The sequence below is a fragment of the Manihot esculenta genome, chromosome 10 (genome assembly GCF_001659605.2).
Source record: "Manihot esculenta cultivar AM560-2 chromosome 10, M.esculenta_v8, whole genome shotgun sequence".
NCBI lineage: Eukaryota > Viridiplantae > Streptophyta > Magnoliopsida > Malpighiales > Euphorbiaceae > Manihot > Manihot esculenta.
The window spans coordinates 8,664,899-8,690,423 of NC_035170.2; the positions used below are offsets into that span (position 1 = coordinate 8,664,899).

General features: G+C 34.8%; 1 protein-coding gene across 1 annotated transcript; it reads left to right on the forward strand.

The window, feature by feature from the left end:
• The first annotated feature begins 8,657 nt into the window (after positions 1-8,657).
• LOC122724808 lies at positions 8,658-9,811 on the forward strand. The gene is made up of 3 exons (XM_043960663.1): positions 8,658-8,776; positions 8,858-9,184; positions 9,512-9,811. Exons 1-3 carry the CDS (start codon positions 8,699-8,701, stop codon positions 9,809-9,811), a joined length of 705 nt encoding a protein of 234 aa, XP_043816598.1. The 5' UTR covers positions 8,658-8,698.
• The last annotated feature ends 15,714 nt before the right edge of the window (positions 9,812-25,525 follow it).

The window sequence follows — 25,525 nt, forward strand, 5'->3', positions numbered from 1 at the left end:
CCTTGACTTCTTCTTACTTGCCCTTTCGACCAATCATGCCTAGGACTTTGCTTGGCAAAAATTTGTCCGAGTGACATAGTAATGTCTTAACGATCTAACGTGCATTTCCTAGCCTTGTCCATGCTTCCAAGCCTTGTTCAGCCTTGACAAGCTTCTGAGTATTTTCTTACTTTGTCGAGCTTTTGGACATTTTTCTAGCCTTTTCGAGCTTTTTGGCCTTATACAGCCATGACGAGCTTTCTGGCCTTGTACAGTCCTGATGGGCTTTTGGCACTACATGCCTTTGCTTCCGGGTATGTTTTTAGCCCTTACGAGCTCCTTGGTCTTATACAGCCTTGACGGGCTTCCTAGCCTTTTACAACCCTGACGGGCTTCCTGGCCTTATACAGCCCTGATGGGCTTTTGGCACCACATGCCTTTGTGAGATTTTGGATATTTTTCTAGCCCTTCAGAACTCCTTGGCCTTATATAGCCCTCATTAGCTTCCTGGCCTTATATATATCCCTAACAAGCTTTTGGCACCATATGCCTTTGTGAGCTTCCAGACACTTGTCTAGCCCTTACGAGCTCTTCAGCCTTATATAGCCTTGACGAGCTTTTTGGCCTTTATCAGCCCTGATGGACTTTTGGCACCAAATGCCTTTGCATCTTCTCGTGAAGCGGGACTAACATCCGGAAGGTCGACCTAGTGTGTACCTGCCTTCAATCCTAGCATCAAGTGCCTTGTTATACAGAACCAACGCCTGGATGACCTTATGGCTTTTTAGTGGGTTTATCTCGGATGGTTGAGCAGAACTTGCCTAATGACCTAGCCAGGTGAAAATCGCCTTATAGATTCAATTAGCGGGATTAACGCTCGAGTGGTTTGTCAAAAATTGCCTTGTGACCTAACCTGGCAAAAACTGCCTTATGGCCTTGATTGATGGGACCAGTGCCCAAGTGGTCTAACGAAAACCGCCTTGTAACTTGGCCTAGCGAAAACTGCCTTGTGGCATTAATTAATGAGAATAGCTGATAGAGCATATTTTAGCCCACTTTATCATTATGTTCTTGATGTTTATTTGCATCGTTTCTGCTTAATTTTGTGGTTTTAATCATGTTTTGCAGATATTAGGTATAAAGAGACAATCTGGAGAAAATGCTCTAAAAACTACTAAAAAGTGTCAAATATGGAAAGTGCCAAAAAAGGAAAGTTTTCAAATAAGGAAAGTTTCAGAAAAGGAAAGTTTCAGAAAAGGAAAGTTTTCAAACAAGAAAAGTGCCGAAGCAAAAGCAAATAAGGAAAGCTCAGTCAGAAGATTATTTGAAATTCAAATTGCAAATCTTTCTTTCCTTGTTCAAAGATGTGCACACACTGCAACAGTCATATCTTCCTATTTAGGCAGCAGATTTCATGAAGACGCACTTGCCTCTTCTGCATTCAGCATTCAAAATTAGGCTCCACCTAAAAAGGAAAGACTGGACAGATTCACTTTCCCTTCTGCAGTCCATGTCGCGAACACACCTGCCTTCTGCAGTCCATTCCGCGCGCCACTTTCCCTCTGAAGAGCATGTGCACACCTCTTTCCTCCTGAATAATTTACAACGCGATACTTTCCTTTTCAGACACAACTTGGGCAGCAAGTACCTCTAGGGCAGCAAGGTCAGCCTCTAATCCTATTTAAGAAGCTCTTCACCAAGCCGAGAACATCTTTTGATCATCTCTTCTCCACGCCTCACCTTCGGATTGCAAGACATTCGGCCTCCACATCTTCTTCTACCTTTCTTATTTTCTTTTATTTTTGGTTTTGGTTCAGCCATGAGTGGCTGAAACCTTTTTATCTAGTTGAAGATTGATTGAAACTAAGGTTGTTTAATGGATTGTGAGATCTAAACATAAACTGTTTGTCTTTAGTTTGTTCAATATTCATACAATTTGGTGCTTGAATCTATTATTACTTTGTTGTTTTGATCAAATTGGCCACTTGATTCTTGATTGCAAGCTAGTAAATTGTTAGTTTGAATAATTTTAAGTCTGTAATTACTTGAATTGTTCAAACATAAGAACACTTGGTGTAACAACTAAGAAATTGTATGATTTAGCAACATCTCATGCGTTTGAGTAGTTAGGATTGGATCTCTCTTTCTCTTCATGCAATTCTTTTGATGTCTAAGGCCCAATGATGTTCCTTGGCAATTAATTAATTAGTAATTAATTAGAGGACGTTTCCTAATTGATTTAATCATAAGGAGAGACATGGAGGTGAGAAACTTTTTCCATCTCCATAACTAATCTATCGAATCAATCTAAGGAACATAAGTTTCAATGATCAATCCAAACAACCAAAGTGGATCCATCTCTTCAACTAGACTTTTATCATATTGATTTCTCTTTTATTTTAATTATTTGCTCATTTAATTGCTTTCAGCAATTTGCTAATCAAATCAATCTCAAACCCCCCATTTTACTGCAATTTATTTTATTCTGCTTTCAATTGCATGCTTTCAGTTTCTCATCCGGTTAAGTTTCTTGATCTTGTTGAGAAAAATAGATAAGTTTTCAATTCTCTATGGATACGATCCTTTACCACTATCTATAGTAGTATTATTATTATTGTTGATAACCGAAAATGTTATTTTTGACCGGCTTCGACAACCGCGAGTCACTAACGCCTAAGTGGTATGGTGAAAACCGCCTTATTACATGGCCTAGCGAAAACTGTCTAGTTGCCTTGATTAGTGGGACCAACGTCCAAGTGGTCTGGTGACAACCGCCTTGTGACTTGATTTGGCGAAAACCACCTTACAACCTCGATTAGTGGGATCGACACCGGAGTGGTCTGGTGAAAATTGTCTTGTGATCTAGTTTGGCGAAAACTGCCTTATGGCCGTAAATGATGGGACTAACACTCAAGTAGTTTGGCGAAAATCGCCTACTACCTGGAGAAAACTTCATTGTGGCCTTAATTGATGGGACTAGCCCAAGTGGTCTATTAACTAGTCTTTCTTTTGGGGAAGACAATCAAAAGTTCTTATTATGTGGAAATAACCTTGTTAGCTCATTATTGATAAAATTGAGCAATTTTTCAATTCATGCATAATAAAAAAATTAATTATCATTTCATGTAGGATCTGAAAATATTTTCGAATCCTGTGTGTCAGATTACCGAACAAGCTCATTCGACACCCATGGTGTCGAACAATAGGCAATTCGACACCCATGGTGTCGAACTGCCTATTAGACCAACTTGTTCGACACCTATTCCCTACTACAGGAGCAGTCTGGACTACTCTCGTAAGATGCGTAGCATGTTCGGCACTCAAGGTACCGAACAAGTGCTGGACAATTTGACCATAAGAAAAAGTGCCGGACACTTTTTTTTTGCATCCATGCAGATTCTTTCTTCTCCATTATGTCTGCACATAATAAAGTTTAATATTTTTAAAAAATATAATAATTTAAATTCTTAAAAAATTTCATCCGTATTATTTTTATTTTATAATTTTAAAATTATTATTTATTTTATTTTTTATATTATAATAATATATAAATGGATTAGTATTAATTTTATTTTATGTTTAAGTTTTTTTAATATTTTTTAATATTTAATAAAATTTAATTTTTTAAAAATAAATATAATTAAAAAGTTAATAAAATTCAATAATTTTTAAAAAATATAATAATTTAAATTCTTAAAAATTTTCATCCGTTTTATTTTTGTTTAATTATTTTAAAATTATTATTTATTTTATTTTTATATTATAATAATATATAAATTGATTAGTATCAATTTTATTTTATGTTTAAGTTTTTTTAAATATTTTTTAATATTTAATAAAATTTAATTTTTTTAAAATAAATATAATTAAAAAGTTAATAAAATTTAATAATTTTTAAAAAATATAATAATTTAAATTCTTAAAAAATTTCATCCGTTTTATTTTTGTTTAATTATTTTAAAATTATTATTTATTTTATTTTTTATATTATAATAATATATAATTTGATTAGTATTAATTTTATTTTATGTTTAAGTTTTTTAAATATTTTTTAATATTTAATAAAATTTATTTTTTAAAAAAATAAATATAATTAAAATTTTAATAAAATTTAATAATTTTTAAAAAATATAATAATTTAAATTCTTAAAATATTTAATCCGTCTTAAATTTGTTACTTTAATTATTTGAAAATTATTATTTATATAATATTTTATATTATAATAATATATAAATTGATTATTATTAATATTATTTTTTGTTTATTTTTTTAATATTTAATAAAATTTAATTTTTTTAAAAATAAATATAATTAAAAAGGTAATAAAATTTAATAATTTTTTAAAAATATAATAATTTAATTTTTTAAAATATTTCATCCGTCTTAATTTTTTTTTTATTTTAGAATTATTATTTATTTTATTTTTTATATTATAATAATATATAATTTGATTAGTATTAATTTTATTTTATGTTTACGTTTTTTTAAATATTTTTAATATTTAATAAAATTTAATTTTTTTTAAAATAAATATAATTAAAAAGTTAATAAAATTTAATAATTTTTAAAAAATATATTAATTTAAATTCTTAAAATATTTAATTCGTCTTAAATTTGTTATTTTAAATTTTTAAAAATTATTATTTATTTAATTTTTTATATTATAATAATATATAAATTGATTATTATTAATATTATTTTTTGTTTATTTTTTTAATATTTAATAAAATTTAATTTTTTAAAATAAATATAATTAAAAAGGTAATAAAATTTAATAATTTTTTAAAAATATAATAATTTAATTTTTTAAAATATTTCATCCGTCTTAATTTTTTTAATATTTTAAAATTATTATTTATTTTATTTTTTATATTATAATAAAATTTAAAGAAGTGTCGAACATCATTTCATAGAGGAGCAGGGAATTCTCTGTGCAGGCGTGTTCGGCATCCCACGCATCCTACTACGGAAGCAGTGTGATTGCTCCCGTGGCAGGGAGTATGGAGGTCGTGGCAGTTCGACACCATGGGTGTAGAATTCCTCTTTGTTCGACACCGGGTGTTGAACAAGTTTTTTCGACAGTCATATTGCCGAACACACCCCTTTAACACGCAGAATTAAAAAATATTTTCGGATTCTGCGTTAATTTATAATTATTTTCTTCGTTGTGCATGAATTAAAAAAAAGCTCGATAAAATCTTCTTAAGTTACAAATATTCCATGCATGGGAAATAACTTGATTATTTAGCTTGGCCAGCTTATATGACCTGGGACGCATAACCTTTGAGATCCTAAATGGTCATTTCCAGTTTTCACTACAAAAAAACAAGGTATCAGTGACGGATTTAGCGACGGAATTTACTTCCGTCGGGAAAAAAAAAATGCGACGGAATTAGCGACAGATCAGCGACGGAATGTTCATGTTTAAATTTCTGATGGATTCGCGACGGATTAGCGACGGATTTTTAAAATATTAATTCCGTCGCTAATCCGTCAGAAAATGAGAATGATATAAAAAAAAAACCCTAATCCCTAATTAATTTTTTCATCTCTACCTCTATCCGCCCTCTATCTGTCTCTCCCCATCGGCACCCTCTCTCCCTCTCTATCCGTCTCTCCCTCTCTATCCGTCTCTCCCTCTCGCTCTCTCGAGACTGCACCCAGCCAAATACAACTGCTCGTCCGTCGTTCATCTTCGACGACCTGCGGCCAGTCACGCTCAGCTGTAACGTCTGCTTCGTCCATCGCTCGACTGCAATCAGGTTTGATCTCTCTTTTTTTTTTTTCAAATTTGTTGTGCGAAATTGAAAGGGGGATGGGGAAATAATTGCTCTCTTTTGGACAAAACCTGTCCTTACTCTCTGGATTGATTTTAGATTTTTTTTTTTGGGTATGAGAAATCCATAGATATTGAATCTTTAGGATTTGGTACACTTGATTTATAACATTAACAGAACTTTTAAGCTTAATCTGGACAAAAGTGCAAGATAAGTTCTTAAATGAAAACCATCAGAATCATAGATAAGTTCTTGAATGAAAACTATCAGAATCAAAACTGTTTGAGTGATTGCTTAGATCCACAATACTCAGACTAATATGTAATAATACTTGGAATTATCAATGTATAACAAAACCAGGATGATTATTTTGAAAGTGAAAAGAAATCAAGGGATAGTTCACCAGACCCAAATTAATGAAGTGCTTGTGATTTGAGTTGATTAGGCACAATGTCTTAATGGTATCATATGTCTTTTTGGGTAATGAAAATCCTAAATTGATCCCCAAAACTGAAGAGAAATGACTACTGAAAAATTTAGGTACCAAAATGATTGCATAGATTTTCTGAAATCTATATACTGACCTCTGTATCTAATTCTGATGAGGAATCTGTTGAGGAAGTTGGAGAACCATTGAGTGAAGAAAAATACTCTAGTACCATCATTTGTATTACTAGTCTCTAATGTAACAGTTTAGATGTATATCTTATTTATAGAATTAAAACACTTCATACAATTATTTGATGAGAGTTTTCAAATGCCAAACAACCTTTTCTCACTTCCCTTGTTCAACAGCTTAAATAACTTTTTTGCATTCATATAAGTAATTTATAACTTTGGATTTAACACATATAGATAGAGAGTTCTATAGGTTACAATGAAGACATATAACCAGATGAAATTAGGTTGATCTACATGGATGAACATTACAATTTCCTACAGTGAGTAAAGTATTAAATGATAATGATCCAGAAAATTCACCATTTATCATTTCTTTATAATGATAATGCTTCTCTTAGTTGATATTAGTAGAAGAAGTCACAATGAGGCCAACTTCAGAACCTAGAAATGAAATTATAATAATAAAATTTCGTTATAATTGTATAAATGAATTGTGTTTAAATGAAAGTTTATTATTATAATGAATCAATTAGAATAATAAAATTATTTTAAATGAAACTTTATTATTATAATTGTATAAATGAATTGTGTTTTTCATTATTTTTAGATAGCACTTGAATTTGTCCATGTACTCTATATATGCTCTCACAATCATGTAGGACCCATAATTCCATAATTTCTTTGATACTGTTTAACATAATTTCTCAGTTATTTATTTATTTCCCTTTACCTTAAATCTGTTCCTGATAAAAGAGGTGCTTTTGTGTGTCTCTTCTTGTATTATGTTTTTATTTAAAAATCTGTACTCAGAAATCAAAAAATTACTTTACTGTTTTGTTTCTATTTTTCATTTTCTTTAATTATTTTCAGTAGTAATCAGCTGATGATATTGCTCCATCTGTCTAAGGTATTTTCAATAGTAATTATTTTCACTAATTTATAGATTAATTCAATTCGTGAAGCTAAGTGATTGGCAGCCGCAATTCAACAATCATAACAGATTCAATCTGAATCTTGTCCTTTAATTCCGATATAAATAGACCAGGTGTGCTATGAGCTGTCCACATCTTTTACTTGTTTCTTCAGCCTTTCTACGCATAAATTGTTCCTAACAGCAAGTTTATTCGGAAAATTTATCCTGCTCATTGGACAGATTTGGCTTTCACCAGCCTCCACTGAATAGCGTTGACCATTTACATCTCCATTGTCTGGCATTACCTTTCCAGCCCACGTAAGTTATCTTTTCCTTGGCAAGTATCATATGCTTAAACAATTTTTTTGATTTTCATAGATTAAAACTGGAAAGATTTTAATTCATAAGGAGCTTCAACAGATGGAAACATATAAAATACCTGTCTTTGGGACCACTTGGGTTTATTGAAGCTGAGAAATTGCTGGAAAAGATAAAGCCCACATAACCAATTACTGCTTAGATGTGATTGCATCCTATTCGCTTTGTTTTGTTTTATTCAGTTAAAAATGTAATTGATGTTGTTGGTTTCTTACTTTGAATATTGTCAAGCAAAGTTGATGTCTTTACTTGTATAAATCTCAAACATTATTTAACAAGCACATCTTATTTGATTGTCTTTTTGCCCCTGCTGGTAATTTTTTTCCCTGCTGCATGTGAATTATATATGCAGGGTGTGGATCCAATAATATCGTAATCTACCCTCTTCATTGGTACTCCTGCTTCAGGTAATAATGCTTGATACAGTTAAATCTTATAGTCCACATGATGAATGCTAAGAAACCATTGCTTAAGAAAGGCTCTACCGTTCTTTTTGTTAGTTAAATAATACTCCACTAAGCTTCTTAAAAAACAGAATTTTGTTCCTATTGGGTTGTCTAATCACAGGTAATATGCCAAATGTCTCCCGTTTTAATATTTGATTATGGTTTTATATATTGTTTGTCTTTATTGTTAATTTAAACTTATGGACTATTATTTTTTCAGATGCCTCGAAGAGCAGTATCATCTAGAGGTAGAGGACATAGTCAGCAGCTCTCTATGAATGAAACAGATGAGGCAGTATAGGTGCAAAAGGAAATAATGGAGCACACTCCACAAGCATTCGCGGGGCAAGCAAATGCATCCTCATCATCATCAGTTCGAACTAGAGGTCCGAACTTGGGATATCCTATCCCATCAAACCCGTCTGATCGACAATTGATTAGATTGAAAGAAAATGTGCAAGTCATATACAACTTTTTGCTATTGATTTAATATATATTATTACTTACAACTACTCATTATATATAAAAATATTGTAGTTTTTTAGATTCCACAGTTACTAGATCAATCACTAATGACATTAAGATGCGCTACACTGCTCCATGGAAAACTTGGTCAGAAATACCTTTAAAGACAAAAGACGAGCTCTTCGGACTTTTTCGGGTAAATACAACTTATATTCTAAAATTTCTAATATGCATTTTAAGTTTATTAAATTTACATAACACTGATTGTTATTTGTAGAGTCGATATATATGGGATGAGAGTGAAGAAGATATGGTTCGAATTGCTTGGGAAAAAGTAGGTAAAGAAAGACTGCGAGACATTCTTAATAGAGTTAGGAGCGAATTGTTGCGCAAGCACAAGAAGACAGATGTTGCTTATCTATACAATTTAGGACCAGATTGGATGGAGGCAGAGATATGGAATGAACTTGTTGCATATTGGAGTACACCAGAGTGGAGAAAGAAATCAGAAGCTGGTAAAGCAAATAGAAATATAGAAAAAGATGGGACTATTACGAAACACTCTGGTGGTTCAATAAAACTGGAGGTTCATGAGAATAGACTGGTATAACTCTTTTATTTCTTACTTTTATTTATACAATTATGTTTTTATATAGATGGTTAGAAATTATTTGTGCATCTTATGTTGTGTGATTATTTCTTTTTTTGTAGGCAAAGAAGTTAGGTAGGCAACTAACTCAACTTGAACTATTTCGTGCCACTCACACAAAAAAGGGGAGTCAAGGTGTTTTCATTGATGGAAAATCACGACGAGTTGATGTAAGTTACTTTTTGCTTATTTATTGTTATCACATTATTCTTTTATTTGTTATGTTATCATTAGTTGTGTATGGTCAATGAAATATTTATTATGTTTTCTTTTTTTACTTAGGGAGCTTATTTGAGTGCCATTGCTGAGAATGTGAATGACAATTGTGAGAGTCAGTCTACTTTTGATTTGAATAAGTGGATTGAAATTTCTGAAAGTAGTAAAGGGAGAGTTTATGGTTTTGGATCTTCTGATATTGCAAAATCAGGAACTCCAACTACCTCTTTCTCATGTACATCAGCTCATCTTGGAGGACATTCTCAAACTATGTTTTCTTTAGAGGAGGTTGAACAAATGTTAGAGCAAAATCGGATTAAAATGAAAGAAGGCATGGAGCAAATGCAAGAGCAAATGCGAGTGTAGATTGAAAAGCAAATAAAAGATCAGATGAAATCATTGAAGAACAAAAAAAGATCTTCACCGCATAACACAACTGCAGCTTCTACTTCCATATCAGATTGTTCAACAAATTCATAGATTAGTTTTAAATTTTATGAACATTGTTAAGTATTATAGATTTATTTTAAATTTTATCACCATTGTTAAGGATTATGAATTTATTTTAAATTTTATGAACATTGTTAAATATTATGGATTTATTTTAAATTTTATGAATATTATTAAGTATTATGAACATTAATTATAATTATTATGAATGATATTTGATTCATATTAAATATGATTATTAATTATAAATTATTTGATTATACAGTGAATATCTAAATAAAAGCAGGAAATTATTTTTTGTGATCGAATTAAGGATGGATTTGTGAGGGTAATTGTTAAAATGTGTTAATATTTCCGACGGAACTTTTCCGTCGCTAATTATTTCCGACGGATTAGCGACGGATTATGCATCATGTGAATTAGGAATTTTCGACGGATTTAGCGACGAACTAGTTCGTCGCAAAAATTTCTGACAAAATTATCCGTCGGAAAAGCTGTTGCAAAATTATCCGACGGAGTTCAGATCCGTCGGAAATCCGTCGCTACTCTTTCCGACGGAATTCTGATCCGTCGGAAAAAATTAGCGACATGACTTTAAGCGACGGATTTGAGTCCGTCGGAAATCCGTCGCTGAAAGCTTTAGCGACGGATTTTTGACTTTCAGCGACGAAAAAATCCGTCGCTGATAGTCTGTTTTTTTGTAGTGTTTTGCCTAGCTTGTTGAATCCGGCATTGCCCCTTTTTATGTTTGTTCTTTCGAGGACCAAGTCCCCACATTGAAGGTTCTCAACCTAACTTTGCTGTTGAATATCCGAGACATTTGTTACTGTAAGCAGCCATTCTTATTGCGGCCTTTTTCCGTAAGAACTCGGCTTGGTCTAAATTTAATTGCATTTCCTTGGGGCGTCCCGAGATTTCAGGATGTTGTGTTATGAAGTTGTTTACTTGTATTTTTACTGGGATAACTGCTTTCGCCCCATATACCAAGATAAATAGTGTTTCTCCAGTAACTGTTCTGGGGGTAATCCTGTATGCTCACAGTATGTCAGACAGTTCCTCGGGCCAGTTACCTTTGGCTTTATTAAGCCTTTTCTTTAGCTCCTATAATATAGTCCTGTTTGTGACTTCCGTCATACCATTGGATTGGGGGTGGTAGGCTGAGTTAAACCTCAAATCAATCTTCCATTTTTTGTAAAAGTCTTTAAACCTGATGCTTGCAAACTAAGTTCCATTATCAGTGATCATTACTTTGGATATCCCGAATCGGGTAAATATATATTTACTGATAAAATAGATTGCTTGTTGAGTAGTAGCGGACTATTCTGTCTCAACTTTTACCCATTTACTGAAGTGGACTACTACCACATAGCAAACTTTCTTGACCCGGATGCTTTAGGAAAAGAGACAAGAATGTCTATGCCCCACTGAAAGAAAGGCAGGGACTTCTAATAGCCGCTTGCATTTCTCCTAGTATTCTTGGGATGTTTGCGTGTACCTGGCACTTTTGATACTTCTGGATAAGTTATTTCGCATCCTGCATTATCATTAGCCAGTAGTATCCTTATCTGAATACTTTCTAGGTTATTATTCGACCTCCTTCATAACTCCCATAATCACCTTCATGGATGTCTTTAAGGATTTCTTGGACTTCTCATCTGTCACACATCGCAACCACGGTTGTGTGGAGAACCTCCTATATAACCAACCATCAATTAGTGTGTACTTAGAAGATATTCTCATTACCTGCTTGGCTAATAACTCGTCAGCTGAAAGGTCATCTTGTGCTAAGAATTTGTATACAAGTGTCATCCACAACTCTCCTTCTATAGGAAAACATTCATTCATTTCTATTGCCGGGGTGTGCAACTCCTCGAACTGGAAAGGTTGGGTTAAATGCTTTTCACTTGCCACTGCCATCTTGGCTAATAGATCCGCCTCTTCATTGTTTCCTCTGGCTACTTGGCAAAGTTTGCAACTGCCTTACCTTCCTTGGATTTCCTCCATTATGATCCAGACCTTTCCCTCATATTTGATGAGGTTCGGCTCTTAAACCTTGAATTGTCCCTAGCACTGATTGAAAACCAATTGTGAGTCACTAAAAACAAAAGATTTTTTTGATACCTAGCTCCTTGACGATTCTTAGGGCCATTATCACAGCCTCCTATTCTGCCACGTTGTTGGTGGCGAGCTTCGTCGTATACCAAAGCTTTATGCTAGTTTGGGATTGTAGAAGAATCTTGATTCCTGCGCCCCCGGCTCCACAAGCTCCATCTGCTCAAACCTTTCATTCTTCTATGTTTGCTCCAAAGGACTCCGGGAGTTCCAGCTGTGGGGTCATCTTTGCCACCAAATCGGCTAGGATCTAGGCCTTCATGGCCTTTTTAGGAACATACCTGATATCGTAGGCTGATAATATTACCGCTTAGGTGGACAACCGTCCTAACAGCTCTGGTCTATGCAAGATCTTTCACAATGGATAATTGGTCTTGACTTCTAGGGTGTATGACTCGAAGTATGGCTGCAACTTTGTGGCTAACATAAGTACTACAAATGCTAATTTTTCAAGAGGAGGATAATTCAACTCTCCTTTTTCAGAACTTGGTTGGCATAATATACCGGGTTTTGTTCCCCATTGCTCTCATAGACGAGTACCGAGCAAACTATTTCTTATGTCACAGACAAATACTAGAACAAAACTTTGCTTTTGATAGGCGGGCTTAGCAGTGGTGGAGAGGATAAAAAGGTTTAAATTTTCAAAGGCCTCTATGCACTCTTTTCCCCACTCAAACTTACCTTTGCCTTTTAAGGCTTTGAAGAACGAGAGGCATCTTCTTACTAAACAAGATATGAATCGACCCAGGGCGGTGATTCGCCCATTTAGCTTTTGTAGATCTTTTCTAGATTTGCCTCTATGCTTCTTTCCGAAATGATATATCTTAGGAATTTTTCAGCCTTTACCCGAAGGTGGGTTTAGCTTCATTCCCGCATTGTCTAGGACATCAAAGACTCTCCGAATATCCTCTGGGTGCTCTTCAAATGATTGGCTTTTAACCACCATGTCACCAATGTACACTTTGACTGTTGATCTTACCATATCTTTAAAGATTCCTGACACCAACCTTTGGTATGTAGCTCCTGTATTTTTCAACCCAAAAGGTATTACCTTGTAGCAGAAAACTCCCTCGTCTATTATGAATGCAGTCTTTTCTGCGTCCTCGGTATCCATCGTGATTTGATGATTCCCCAAGATGGCATCGAGAAAAGAGACCACCATGTGGCCTGAGTTTGAGTCTACCAATATGTCAATGGATGACAAAGGGTAATGACCTTCCGGACATGCTTTATTCATATCAGTGAAGTCCACACACATTCTCCACTTTCCGTTAGTTTTCTTTACCAAAACCGTGAATGAGCTTTTCGCGTTGAGCAATCACATAATCTTGTGATTGATTGTTGTGAACTTCATGCCACAATTGTCAAGCGTGACTCACTTAGGATGACAAAGAACAAAATCCACACATATAATATTGCATTAAGGAGGATTTATGAAGAAAATAATCTACTACTAATATACAGATTAAGGTATTATATGTTACGTCTTCCTAAGGAACAAGCAGTTGTTAATGCTTGCTCACTATCAGAAGTGGAGATCAATAATATAATGTCATTTCCAATGTACATATTAGATATTAATATATTCAACGAGGATTAAGTTGGTGTTATAATGACATGCATTTCAATTAAAACAATGACGTGATTATGATAATTGTCATCCATGGATATCTTTAATTTGATAGCTAAGTAAATGAGCAACATTAAATATAATTACGAAATCATACATGAAATCATTCATCTTTCTTTTCTTCATATAAGAAATCATTCTTCTTCCTCATTAAATATTTCAATATTAGATATACAGTCGCTTGATAACATCATATTTCGGTAACATTTGATATTGATTTAAATCTCTATCATCTAAAAATTCATTTATTTTTTTCTAAAAAATTCTCTATTTAATCAGATAACTATTCAGTTATTTTTCTCATAAAGTGTGCAACGCATTTCTTCAATCGATGAAGTTGACATCATGATAGCCTTACGATGTGGACATTTAAATCCATATTAAACAGATTGCTCTTATAATAATTCTGATTGTTGAATACGAAATGTTTGTTCTCTTTTTATTGTGTCATATATATGATCACTATTGTGAAGGCGAGGGTTAAGTGGATACATGAAGTCATCATCAAGTAACCATCTTCTACTAGTAGCTCAAAAAATATAACGTGGTGTGTAATTAAGCATGATAAACTTATAATATTTTGAAATTGTAATTTACATAAAAAAAAATACATCTTAAATATGTTTCAATAACATATTATTTTCAAGATAGGCACATCATTTCAACCATATTTTGGTAAACAATGTAGTAGATATCTAGTAAAATCATCACTATCATTGTCCCTATATTATATAGCTTATTATCTTTTATATAAAAATTGCTGAAACAAGAAACCTGGCTGTCGTCATATATACTAAAGCGAATTCATGAAGTTTATTATAAAGAGAGATAAAGATTAGCAAATACACTCGTATAATATAATAGAATAATTTGAACTACAAATTTTAATAGAATTTCTTTGTCAATTTTTGAGAGGAACTTGCTCGTCTCACTACAGATACGCTTTCACATAAAATTTAATTATAATATTTTATTAACTTTTTATAAAAATTCTCTTTTAAATAATTATTTATTTTGTGTCTTATTTTTTCTATCGTCTATTTAAATTAAACCCTTTAAATTAAATTTTTACATTAATAATAATAATAATAATGTAATTCTCAAAAGAGATAAATAGAATATTAATTACTCAATCTAAGCTTAATTAGGTATGGAAGATTATATATAAAATATAATAATATAATTTAAAAAGAAAACCCAAAATTAAAGCTTCTTCGTCAGACCGACTGAAATATCTTAAGCTATAAGATAATGAATTATCTTAGGCTCAGTAATGCTAGAAATTCCCCTTTAATATAATAGGGGCTAAATTCATAATTTGATTCTGTGTTTTACTTAGAAAAATTAATGAGCGAAAAGAATAAATTTACTTTTAAATTATATAATAAAAATTAAAAATATTAAATTTAAGTTTTTTTTAATTCAAGTTTAATACCCGACTATTATTAAAAAGACAAATAAAACTAAATAAATTATAATAGAATGAGTAGAGCACAAGTTATACTTTAAAATCTGTGATAGTCTTATTTAACTTTTTAATGATCGATCAAAAGTAAATTTAAACTGAAAAATAAAATTTAATATTTTTTATGTATATTGTATATGTTGGACCTAAGTGGTCTAATCCTTATTTTTATGCTAATAAACAATTGGTGTGTTATTAATTATTTTTAGAAGTGTTTGTATAAGTTTATAAACTCCTAATTTAAATAAATGGATTTGCTTTATTTTCAAGAATAAAAAGTGTCAAGATTGAAAGTATACAACAAGAAAGTGACTAAAATGTAATATTTAGTTTATTCATTGTGATTTTCAATTAATTAATTGTTTTGGCTCAAATTCATATTTTAAAATTTAAAACTTATAGATATGGCCAACTTTTAATAAATTATTTTTGGGACCAAAATAAAATTTGATATATGGAGCTTTTTTTTAAGATATTTTTTATTAAATAAGAAATTTTAAATTATAAGTTACAATATTTCAAATAGAATAAAAATTAGAAGTTTGCAATTTAAGTTTTTGCTTCATATTTTTTGAGGGACTAAAATAAAATTTTATAAATGGACTGATTTTGAAATTATTTTTTAGTAAAGGAAAAGATATTAAAACATAAGTTATAAGAATTCAAACGGATTGAAAATCGGAGTTTAGTAGCCTAAATTATGATTTTTTAATAATTTAAAGAAGAATTTTGTGCCCCTAGAGTAAACTGCAGACATGGAGGGAAAAAGAATAAAAGGCAAAAGTTTTAATGTTCAGCTACTAAAAATTGAGATTTTAGGCTGTCGAAAATCTATGTTTAAAGAATTGTGTTTTCATCTCAAAAGGTTTGGCCTCTGAACCTGAATTTTTCTAAACACGAAATAATGACTATTTCAGTACATAAATAGCTCTATTTGTATTTAATTTATCCCCAAAGGTCATATTTATGTTACAATTATAAATATAATTTATTTTTTATCTGAAAAAAGTTACAACAACAATCTAAGTGTACATTTATTAAAATTAAGTTTTTCACACTCTTTCTCTCTAAATCTTGAGCCATAGCATTAATTTCTTGAAAGATAGCTTTTAGTTATAATTGATTTATGGTTTGAGATTAAGTGAAGGTTGTTGAGTGAATCTATTGTATTGGATGTGGTTTTGAGCAAAAGATTGCAATTGTGAAAAAAAGAGGATTGTGAAGAACAAAAGTTTTACTCTATAATTGTAGGGGTTTTTAATCTTCATGAAAATAAAATTTGATAGTGGAGTTAAACTATCAAGAAGAGTCTTGAGAAGAGGACGTAGGCTTGGGATAACTAAATCTCTATAAATTCTTGTGTTCATGTATAAGCATATGAATGACGACATGTCGATTATTGATTGACAACAAAATATGAATGACGGCCTGTTGACTGACGACCTGACGATTAGAATATAAATGACGACTTGCCAATTGATGACCAGACAATCAGAATATGAATGACAACTTGATCAGACAACCTAATGACTGACTGATGCCCAGACGACCTGATGACCGACCTGATATCACCTAATGATTGACTAACGACCTAAAGACTCGGTGATCGACCTGATGTCCTGACGACCAATCTGATGACCTGATTAACTGAGTTATATTGTTTTAAATACTATTTTGTAAATGGGTTTTGTTAGGACTAGATTAGATTAGATCAAGTTCTTTAAAGACCCTTATATTATTTTTTTTTTATGGATTCTTTTGGACTGTGCATTGCACGTGAGATAGGCTTATAAGCTTAGTATAAATAGCCCATCTTGTACAAGACTGATTTACATAAATATATCAGAAGTATTATTCATTTCTCTTTCTTGACATGGTATTGGAGCAAGCGAGTTTCTAGAGTTAGGGTTCGACGAAGGCTGTGACCTTTATTCTTCTCAATCCATTTAGTCTGATCTTAAGAAAATGGAGAAATGACAGATCCAGTGCATACAGTAGAAACTAAGGCATCCGAATCGAAAAAAGATAAGCAGCATGAAGTGGACATGATGAATGGGGATCCATTCTACTTACAATCGTCTGATCATCCAGGTATGATTCTAGTCTCAGCTTCTCTGATAGAGAACAAAAACTTCAGATCTTGGAATAGAGCTATGAGAATAATGTTAGGAGCCAAGCAGAAGTTAAGTTTTATCGATGGCACCATTCCGATGTCAAATAAAGATAATGAATTCTTTGAACAGTAGAAGAGATGTGACTATATGATAATATCTTAGATCTTGAACTCGATCTCAAAAGATCTCGTAGATGGTTTCATATATACGGCTTCTTTGAGAGATTACAGAGAGGTTTGGGGAGAGTAATGGTTCTCAAATCTATGAATTACATAAACAGATCTCTCTCATTTCTCAAGAAAATCCTCTCATTTCAGTTTACTTCACCCTTATGAAAAGACTATGGAATGAGTTAGGATCTATTAAAGTTTTACCTCCATATTCCTGTGGAGCGTCTAAGGCCATTGATGATATGAATAATAGGAATATACTTATGCAGTTCTTTATGTGACTAAATGAGATTTTTGATTCTGTGAGAGATTAAATTTTAGTTATTGATCCCTTGACATCTATAAACAGGGCATATTCTATGGCCCTTAAGTGTGAGTCTCAAAAGGAGATTTTGAGTAAAAGAAACCCCAAGTCAATTGAAACCTCGGCGTTGTTTAATCAGTCACAAAGACAGTTACAGAAAGGTAAACATAAGAAATATGATCCAAAGGAATGGCACTGTAGTCATTACAATATGGATGGTCATGTTAGGAATACATGTTTCAAACTAATAGGATATCCATATTGGTTGAAAAACAAAACCAAAATTGAAGGGTAACCTGCATGGCAGGATAGAGGTAAAAATACTAGCCAGAAACTGGTGGCCTAACTAAGGACCTTGAGTTTGAGGAGGACAATCCTCTTAATATTGCACATGGTGGTACTAAAATTGATGAGATTGGTGCAACTTTGAGTACACTTCAACAGGAGTTCTCAAGGCTAGTGAAGTTTGAATTCTGCCTTTTTCCTGCTCTATTGTCTGCCTTTGTGTCATTTTGATTTGGGCAGTGATTTGTCCAAATCGCTTCCAATGGAATAATTGGTACTCACTCTCACCAGACTATTCCCTTAAAGTGGGAGGTCAAGGGTTCGAGTAGTGGGGGAGGCGACCTAATTTCCAAAGGGAAATTTGAGCCAAATCCACTTGGGGAAGAATGCGATGCAAGAACCCAAGGGGACAAATCCTGCCAGGAACCCGTGAGGGTGAATGGATGTTAAGAGCTGTTCACGACGCCAGTGGAAAGCCCGAGGTGGCACGAGGCCAGGCGAGGGATAGCCCTAGGCCGTGAACGGTAACAGTGCCGGTGAAAGGGCCGGGCTGTTACAGCTTGCCCCAATCGCTTTCTGTGAGTTAGTTCCAGTTTACTGCTTCAGCTTGATTTGGGCCTAACTACCTTTTTCTTTTGAGCCTAAGTACCACTTAATCAGCCCCTCTAGACTCCTAAACTGAAGTATCACAGTATGGATTACCTGCACCAAGGTTGTCCTCTCTTTTCCTTGTTTCCTTTCACCTACCGTGGCCAAGAGAAAGGTTTTTTGTTCAATCATGCTTATTCTTTTGTTTTAAGCTTGATGCAACCCCTAAGAGTAACTTGCCCTTTTTTAATCACACATTTTTATTCAGCAGCACTTATTCTTATCCTTGCCTGAAAAAGTCACCAACCTTTTTACACGAAGGTGCATATTGGTGATACCCACCCCCGATTACTCAGTTAGTCACTTGTTCAAGTGGCTACTAGCTCTGTTCATAACTTATTTGACCATTGGAACAGGTTTATAATTTGTGCTTTGTGCTGGTTTTTCTTTTTCTTTTCTTTTCATAACAGTTTGGGCAAATCAGCTCATAGGGAATTACACTAACTTTTTATTCGCATGTATTTGTATTTTTATTTCCCTTGACCTCAGCAGTTTTAAAGATTCAATTCAAGAGAAAAACTTCCTAGGTGAAGGTAACATACCGTAAATGATTCAATTTAGGCTTAAAGGGTTGGAAAATTTAATGGGGTCAAGAGATAGGAAGCTCTTTTAACTTTGTCATCTATGCTGAGTAGAGCAATAGGCTAAAAAAAAATTATGTATGTATATGCAGAAGTGAAAGATGTGTACAAAAGAAAAAATGTGTGAAAAAAAAATTGGTGTGTGTAATAGGGTAAAAAGATCTAAAAAGAAACAAAAAGAAAGCAAAAGATGGTGTAAACAATGCAAAAATAATGCCTAGTACCCCCACACCTATTGCAAACATTGTCCTCAATGTTAAATATATAAATAAAAATCAAGAGGGAAAGGGACTTCCTGGTCTGTGGGTGATTTGGTCAGTGATTTGGGCAAATCACTCGGCCAAATCACTGTCTGTTATGGTCTGTGGGTAGGAAATTGTCCACAAGCAGTTGCAGTAGGCGCTCCATGTATTCCTGGGTTGTCATAGAGTTCTTGATAAGCTGTGTTGGGTTGGAATCCAGTAGGGAAATTCCAGGTGGAATCAGGGCATTCACAGCCCATGGCAATGCTGAATTCATGTAGGGACAAGCGAAATCACTGTCCTAACAGCCTAAATCCTACAATGTCTGGTGTGTGCAGTGTGTTCATGGCTGACTTATCAAAGTAGAATGTGGTGAAGAACTCATATGTGAGCTCAGTGAAGGATGGAATGCGAAGGTAGAAGAATGTATCCCAACCAATGGTAGAAATAAGGTAACGTACCTGACCTTGAAGTCCTAGTGCTTCAATGGTGCCATGGTGTATGAACTTACCCGGATGGTATGGTAGATAAGAGACTCTGTCTAGCCTGGCACGTTCAGATGCCTTGTTGAATGTTAAGGTCTGAGTGATGTGATCTGGATGTGCTGGTTTGGGCAAATCGCTGGGCAGACTGTCTTCTTTCTAAACGTGTGTCAATGGGGGTTTCTAGTTATTGCTCTAGGCTCGATGGTGGTGGTGGTGAAGGCGTTCTTAGTCGTTTCTGCCCATGGCTGGTGGAAGGCGTGGCTTTAGGAAGCGAGTCGTCCTCAGAGGTATCAGTTGCGACTGTTGGTGTGACAGGTGGTAGTGCAATCATCAACGCCCTAGTTCATCGGCGGTAGGTCTGGGCGACCGGACTTTCTGTGTTTCTTGTTTCGTCCTCCATCCCGGTGTTGGCATCGTCAGCGATGGGAGGAGGGTTGTCCATGGCTTCCTCGTCACTGTCAGTGGGAATGCGGATGGGTCTAGGCATCCCACGCCTCCTCCACATACCAGGGCCGCCGGTGGCCATCATCTTGGTTCTGGCCATGGTCCTTGTCTGCGCCGGTGACGGAAATCTCGGGGAAGAAGAAAGAGATGAAACAGAAAAAGATAGCGTGAGGGAAAAGAAATTTTAAAAAAATATTTAAAGTGATTTGGAAAAGTTGAACTGCCCTGATCATTTAATGCTGGGTCTGTGACTTCTAGGCAGGGTGATTTGGTCAGTGATTTGGCAAATCACTTGGCCAAATCATTTCTTCATTACAGTTGCTTGAGTGGCCCTGTTCACATCTTTTCTGATGATAGGCTGATCTGGCGATTTGGGCAAATCACCTACCCCGATCACTTGTGATTATGGTACAATCAGTCAATTTGCCCCAGTGATTTGGGAAATTCACGTCATCTGGGCTGCCTCCCAGTAGCGCCCTGTTTTCTGTCTTGGGCTGGACTGCCTTGTCTTGGTCAGCAGGCTGGGGAAGGGGGATCCAAGGGAACCTCCTCCACAAGATGAACAGTAAATCCTTCATAAAATTGCTTCAAACGGTGCCCATTGACCTTGAAAACTTTGCTTGTTTGTGGACTGCGTATGTCCACAGCCCCATGTGGATAAACATGCTCAACCAAGAGTGGTCCAATCCACCTAGACTGAAACTTTCCAGGAAATAATTTGAACCTTAAGTCAAAAAGCAAGACCTTATCACCAACCTGAAATTGTTTTCTGGAGATGTGTTTGTCATGGAAGGCTTTAGTCTTAGCTTTATAATCCCATGAAGCTTCATATGCATCACGCCGAATCTCCTCTAGCTCTTGCAGTTGTAATTTTTTGTGGGCTCCAGCCTCTTTTTCATCAAGATTACACCTTTTGACAGCCCAATAGGCTTTGTGTTCAAGTTCTACGGGCAGATGGCAAGCTTTCCCATAAATTAGCCTATATGGGGACATTCCTATTGGTGTTTTGTAGGCTGTTCTATATGCCCACAAGGCATCATTGAGGCGCACACTCCAGTCCTTGCGATTTGGGTAGACTGTCTTCTCGAGGATGGACTTGATCTCCCTGTTTGATACTTCGGCCAGCCCATTTGTTTGAGGGTGATAAGCAGTAGAAGTTCTATGGACAACATGGTGCTTTTTAAGGAGGGTTTCCATCACCTTGTTGCAGAAATGAGTGCCTCGGTCACTGATTATTGCTTTGGGCAGACCAAACCTGGAAAATATATGGGATTTCACAAAGTCAACAACCACTTTTGCATCATCAGCCCTTGTCGCTTTGGCCTCTATCCACTTGGACACATAGTCCACAGCCAGTAGTATGTAGGTGTTGCCAAAGGAGGGTAGTGATAGCGGTTGTTGAAGCCGTAAAAAATAAATCTATTTTCAATCAATAAAATAATTTGTAGATAGTGGCAATAGGGTCGAACCACAGGGATTTGACACTACGAATTTTCCTAATAATGACTTGAACAATTAACAAAAGTAAAATAAAAGAGGGGGGGTTTGTTTTGATGATGATGAAATAAAATTAAAGCTGAGTAAAAGAAAGCAGTAATTAAATAAATGAATAAATCAATGGGAGAAAATTTCTAGTTGAAATGTGGAATTTTTTCAGCTTGTTTAGAATTGATCATTGACTATTTGATACTCCTATTTATTTCAATAAGTTAGTTTAGGATGTGGAAGACGCTTCTCACAATCCAAATTCCTCCTTAGTTTTAGTTTGATTAGGAAACGTTCGCTAATCAAACTCTAATTAGCAAGTTGCCAAGGAACGTCCTTGGGGGTTTTTTACTTTTCAACTGCTAATTGCATTAAGACTTAGAGAAACCCAACTCCAACCTTGCCAACCGCGTGGTCAAGTTTAGATTATGCAACCGATTGTACTTGTGTTTAAACAATCTAAGCAATTACGGACTTAAATCATTCAAACAATATATCACTCATGCAATTTAAAAGCAACAGGTCTTAATTGATTCTAAAAGCAAAGCAATAATAATAGAAAGATCAAGTTGCATAAATATTGAAAATAAATAAGAGTTTAATAATGGAGTTTTAAATCTCCCAATTCATCACAAAGCTGAAAATTCCCAATTTCAACTAGAAAAGGAGGTGTTTAGCCACTCATGGTGGAAAAAATCACAAAAGAGAAGAAGAAAGAAAGGAAGAGAAGCTGCCGCAGACTTGCTGCTATGTTTCTGCAGAATTCCCGAAGATGAGATGATTTCTTGCTGGTTTGAGACTGCCTCCTTTTATAGGTGAAGAGTCCTAATCCAATTAGGACTTGGAATCCTAATTTGAATTGGTCTTTTCGTGGTCTTTTACTCCTTCTTTGCTTTTGTATTTAATTATGGATAAATTCTTCTTCTTGAGAAAGTCTTTCTTGGAGTGACTCTTGGAGATGTCTTAGGATTGATCTTGAAGTGTTTGAAGTAGGATAGGACTTCAATGCTTTTGGATTTTGAATTTTGCCTATTTCCCGCGCTGCTGTTTGCCTCTGCTTCAGTTTGATTTGGGCAATTGATTTGCTCAAATCACTTGCCCCAATCGCTTATGCAAGTCAGTCCCAGTTTTCTGCTTCAGCTTGATTTGGGCAGTGATTTGGCCAAATCACTTTGACCCAATCATTTTTCCAGCTTTTTCTGCACTTTTTCTCCAACTTTCCATTTTCTTCCTTTTCTGTAAAAACATGACAAAAACCATAAATTAAGTTGGAAAATATGTAATTAAGCAGTAATAAAGATAATAAAAATGTGGCTAAATTATATTTGATCAAATACCCCCACACCTAGCTTTTTGCTTGTCCTCAAGCAACAAATAACTTAGTCAATCAAGCTTCTTTTTCTTTTGAGCCTAAGTACCACTTAATCAGCCCCTCCTAGATTCCTAAGTTGAAACACCACAGTGTAGGATATATGTACTAAGGTTGTCCCCTCTTTCCTTGTTTTCCATCACCTACCATGGCCAGGGGAAAGTTTTTTATTTGATCATGCTTATTCTTTTATATTAGGTTTAATGCAACTCCTAAGAGTGACTTGCCCCCTTTTAAGCTTTTTTATTCAGCAGCACTTTTTATTCTTGCCTAAAAAAGTCACCAACTTTTTTACGCGAAGGTACATATTGGTGATACCCACCCCCGGTTACTCAGTTGGTCACTTGTCCAAGTGGCTACTAGCTCTGTTCATAGTCTTAGACCATCGAAACAGGTTGTGTTTTGTGCTTTTTGATTTGCTGAGTTTTTCTTTTTCTTTTTCCTTTTCATAATAATTTGGGCAAATCAACTCATAGAGAGTTATACTAACTTTTTATTGCATGTATTTTTATTTTCCTTTCCTATTGACCACAACAGATTTAAAGATTCAATTTAAGAGAAAGAACTCCCTAAGTAAAGGTAACACACTGTAAATGGCTCAATTTAGGTTTAAAGGGTTGAAAATTTTAATGGGGTCATGAGATAGAAAACTTTTTTAACTTTGTCATCTATGCTGAGTAGAGCAATATGCTAAAACAAAATCTGTGTGCATGAAATCTATGTGTGTGTGCAGAAGTGAATATGAGTGCAAAAATGTGTGTGAAAAAATTTTGGTGTGTGTAAAAGGGTAAAAAAAATGCAAAAAGAAGCAAAAAGAAAGCAAAAGATGAAAAAAGAAAACAAAAGATGGTGCAAACAGTGCAAAAATATTCCCCCAATACCCCCACACCTAGCCTAGATATTGTCCTCAATGCAAAATATATAAAGGAAAAGAAGGGAGAAAGGGACTTCCTGGCCAGTGGGTGATTTGGTCAAGTGATTTGGGCAAATCACTCGGCCAAATCACTGGTGATGATGGTCTGCGTGCAGAAAATTGTCCACTAGCAGTTGTAGCTGGTGCTCCATGTGCTGCATCCTGTCTCCGATTCTGGTGAGATGAGCCTCCACCGAATGGACTTGAGGTGCCTTTTATGTCCTTCAAGGTCCACCCAATTGTTTTCTTGTGTTTCCTCAACACCTTTAGGAGTTTTTCCTCTTCTTGCTGGCTGAGTTAATTGGATACTATGACTGGAAGTGTATTTCCAGCCCCCAAATAGGCATATTTGAGGTGTCCGGGCAGAGTTTTCAGGTCTGGTGTAGTTGCTGTCTGTGATACTGCTTGCTGTTTGCTTACTGATTTGGGCAGATTTTCTGGTGTTGGGTCTGGTGATTTGGGCAGATTTTCTGGTGCTGGGTCTGGTGATTTGGGCAGATCACTCTCTGTCATGTCTGTCTGCTCCAGTGATTTGGGCAAGTCGGGATCTGCCTGTACTGGTGATTTGGGCAAATCACCCGCAATCAGCAGTGAACAGTATGCTGTCTGGTCTGTGTCTTTTTCGGTGCTGCTGCTGGTGCTGTCCATTTCTTCAGATCTGCATAAATCAGCATTGAGTGAGTTATCTAGATCAAAATCAAAGATTTCTTGATTTAAATCATCAATAACATCAAGACCATAAACAAGAGAAACATCATTGGGGAATTTCATGGCATCATAAACATTAAACTTGATAACTTCCCCTTTAAACTCCATGGTCAATGTGCCATCATGCACATCAATTTTGGTTCTTGCTGTACTTAAGAATGGTCTCCCAAGTAGGATATCAGAGGTGGTGTTGCTCTTATCTTTCTCAATGTCTATGACATAAAAATCTGCTGAGAAGACTAGTTGGTCCACTTGTACCAACACATCTTCAAGCACTCCCTTGGGATAGACAACAGATCGGTCAGCCAATTGAATCACAATGCTGGTGCCCTTGAGTGTTTCTGCATTCAACAAGTTAAAAATGGAAAGGGGCATGAAATTAATTGAGGCTCCAAGATCACACATGGCCTTCTTTATCCCCACATTGCCTATTTTGCATGAAACAACGAACATTCCTCTATCCTTGCATTTGGTTGGAAGTTTTCTCTGAATGACAGCTGAGACACACTCTCCCACACTTACTTTTTCACGTTCAGCAAGTTTCCTTCGGTTGATGCATAGTTCTTTGAGAAATTTGGCATACCTTGGAATTTGCTTTACAGCATCCAATAGAGGAATGTTGATCTCTACCTTGCGGAGTGTCTCAAGTATTTCTTTCTCCTATTTCTCCTTTTG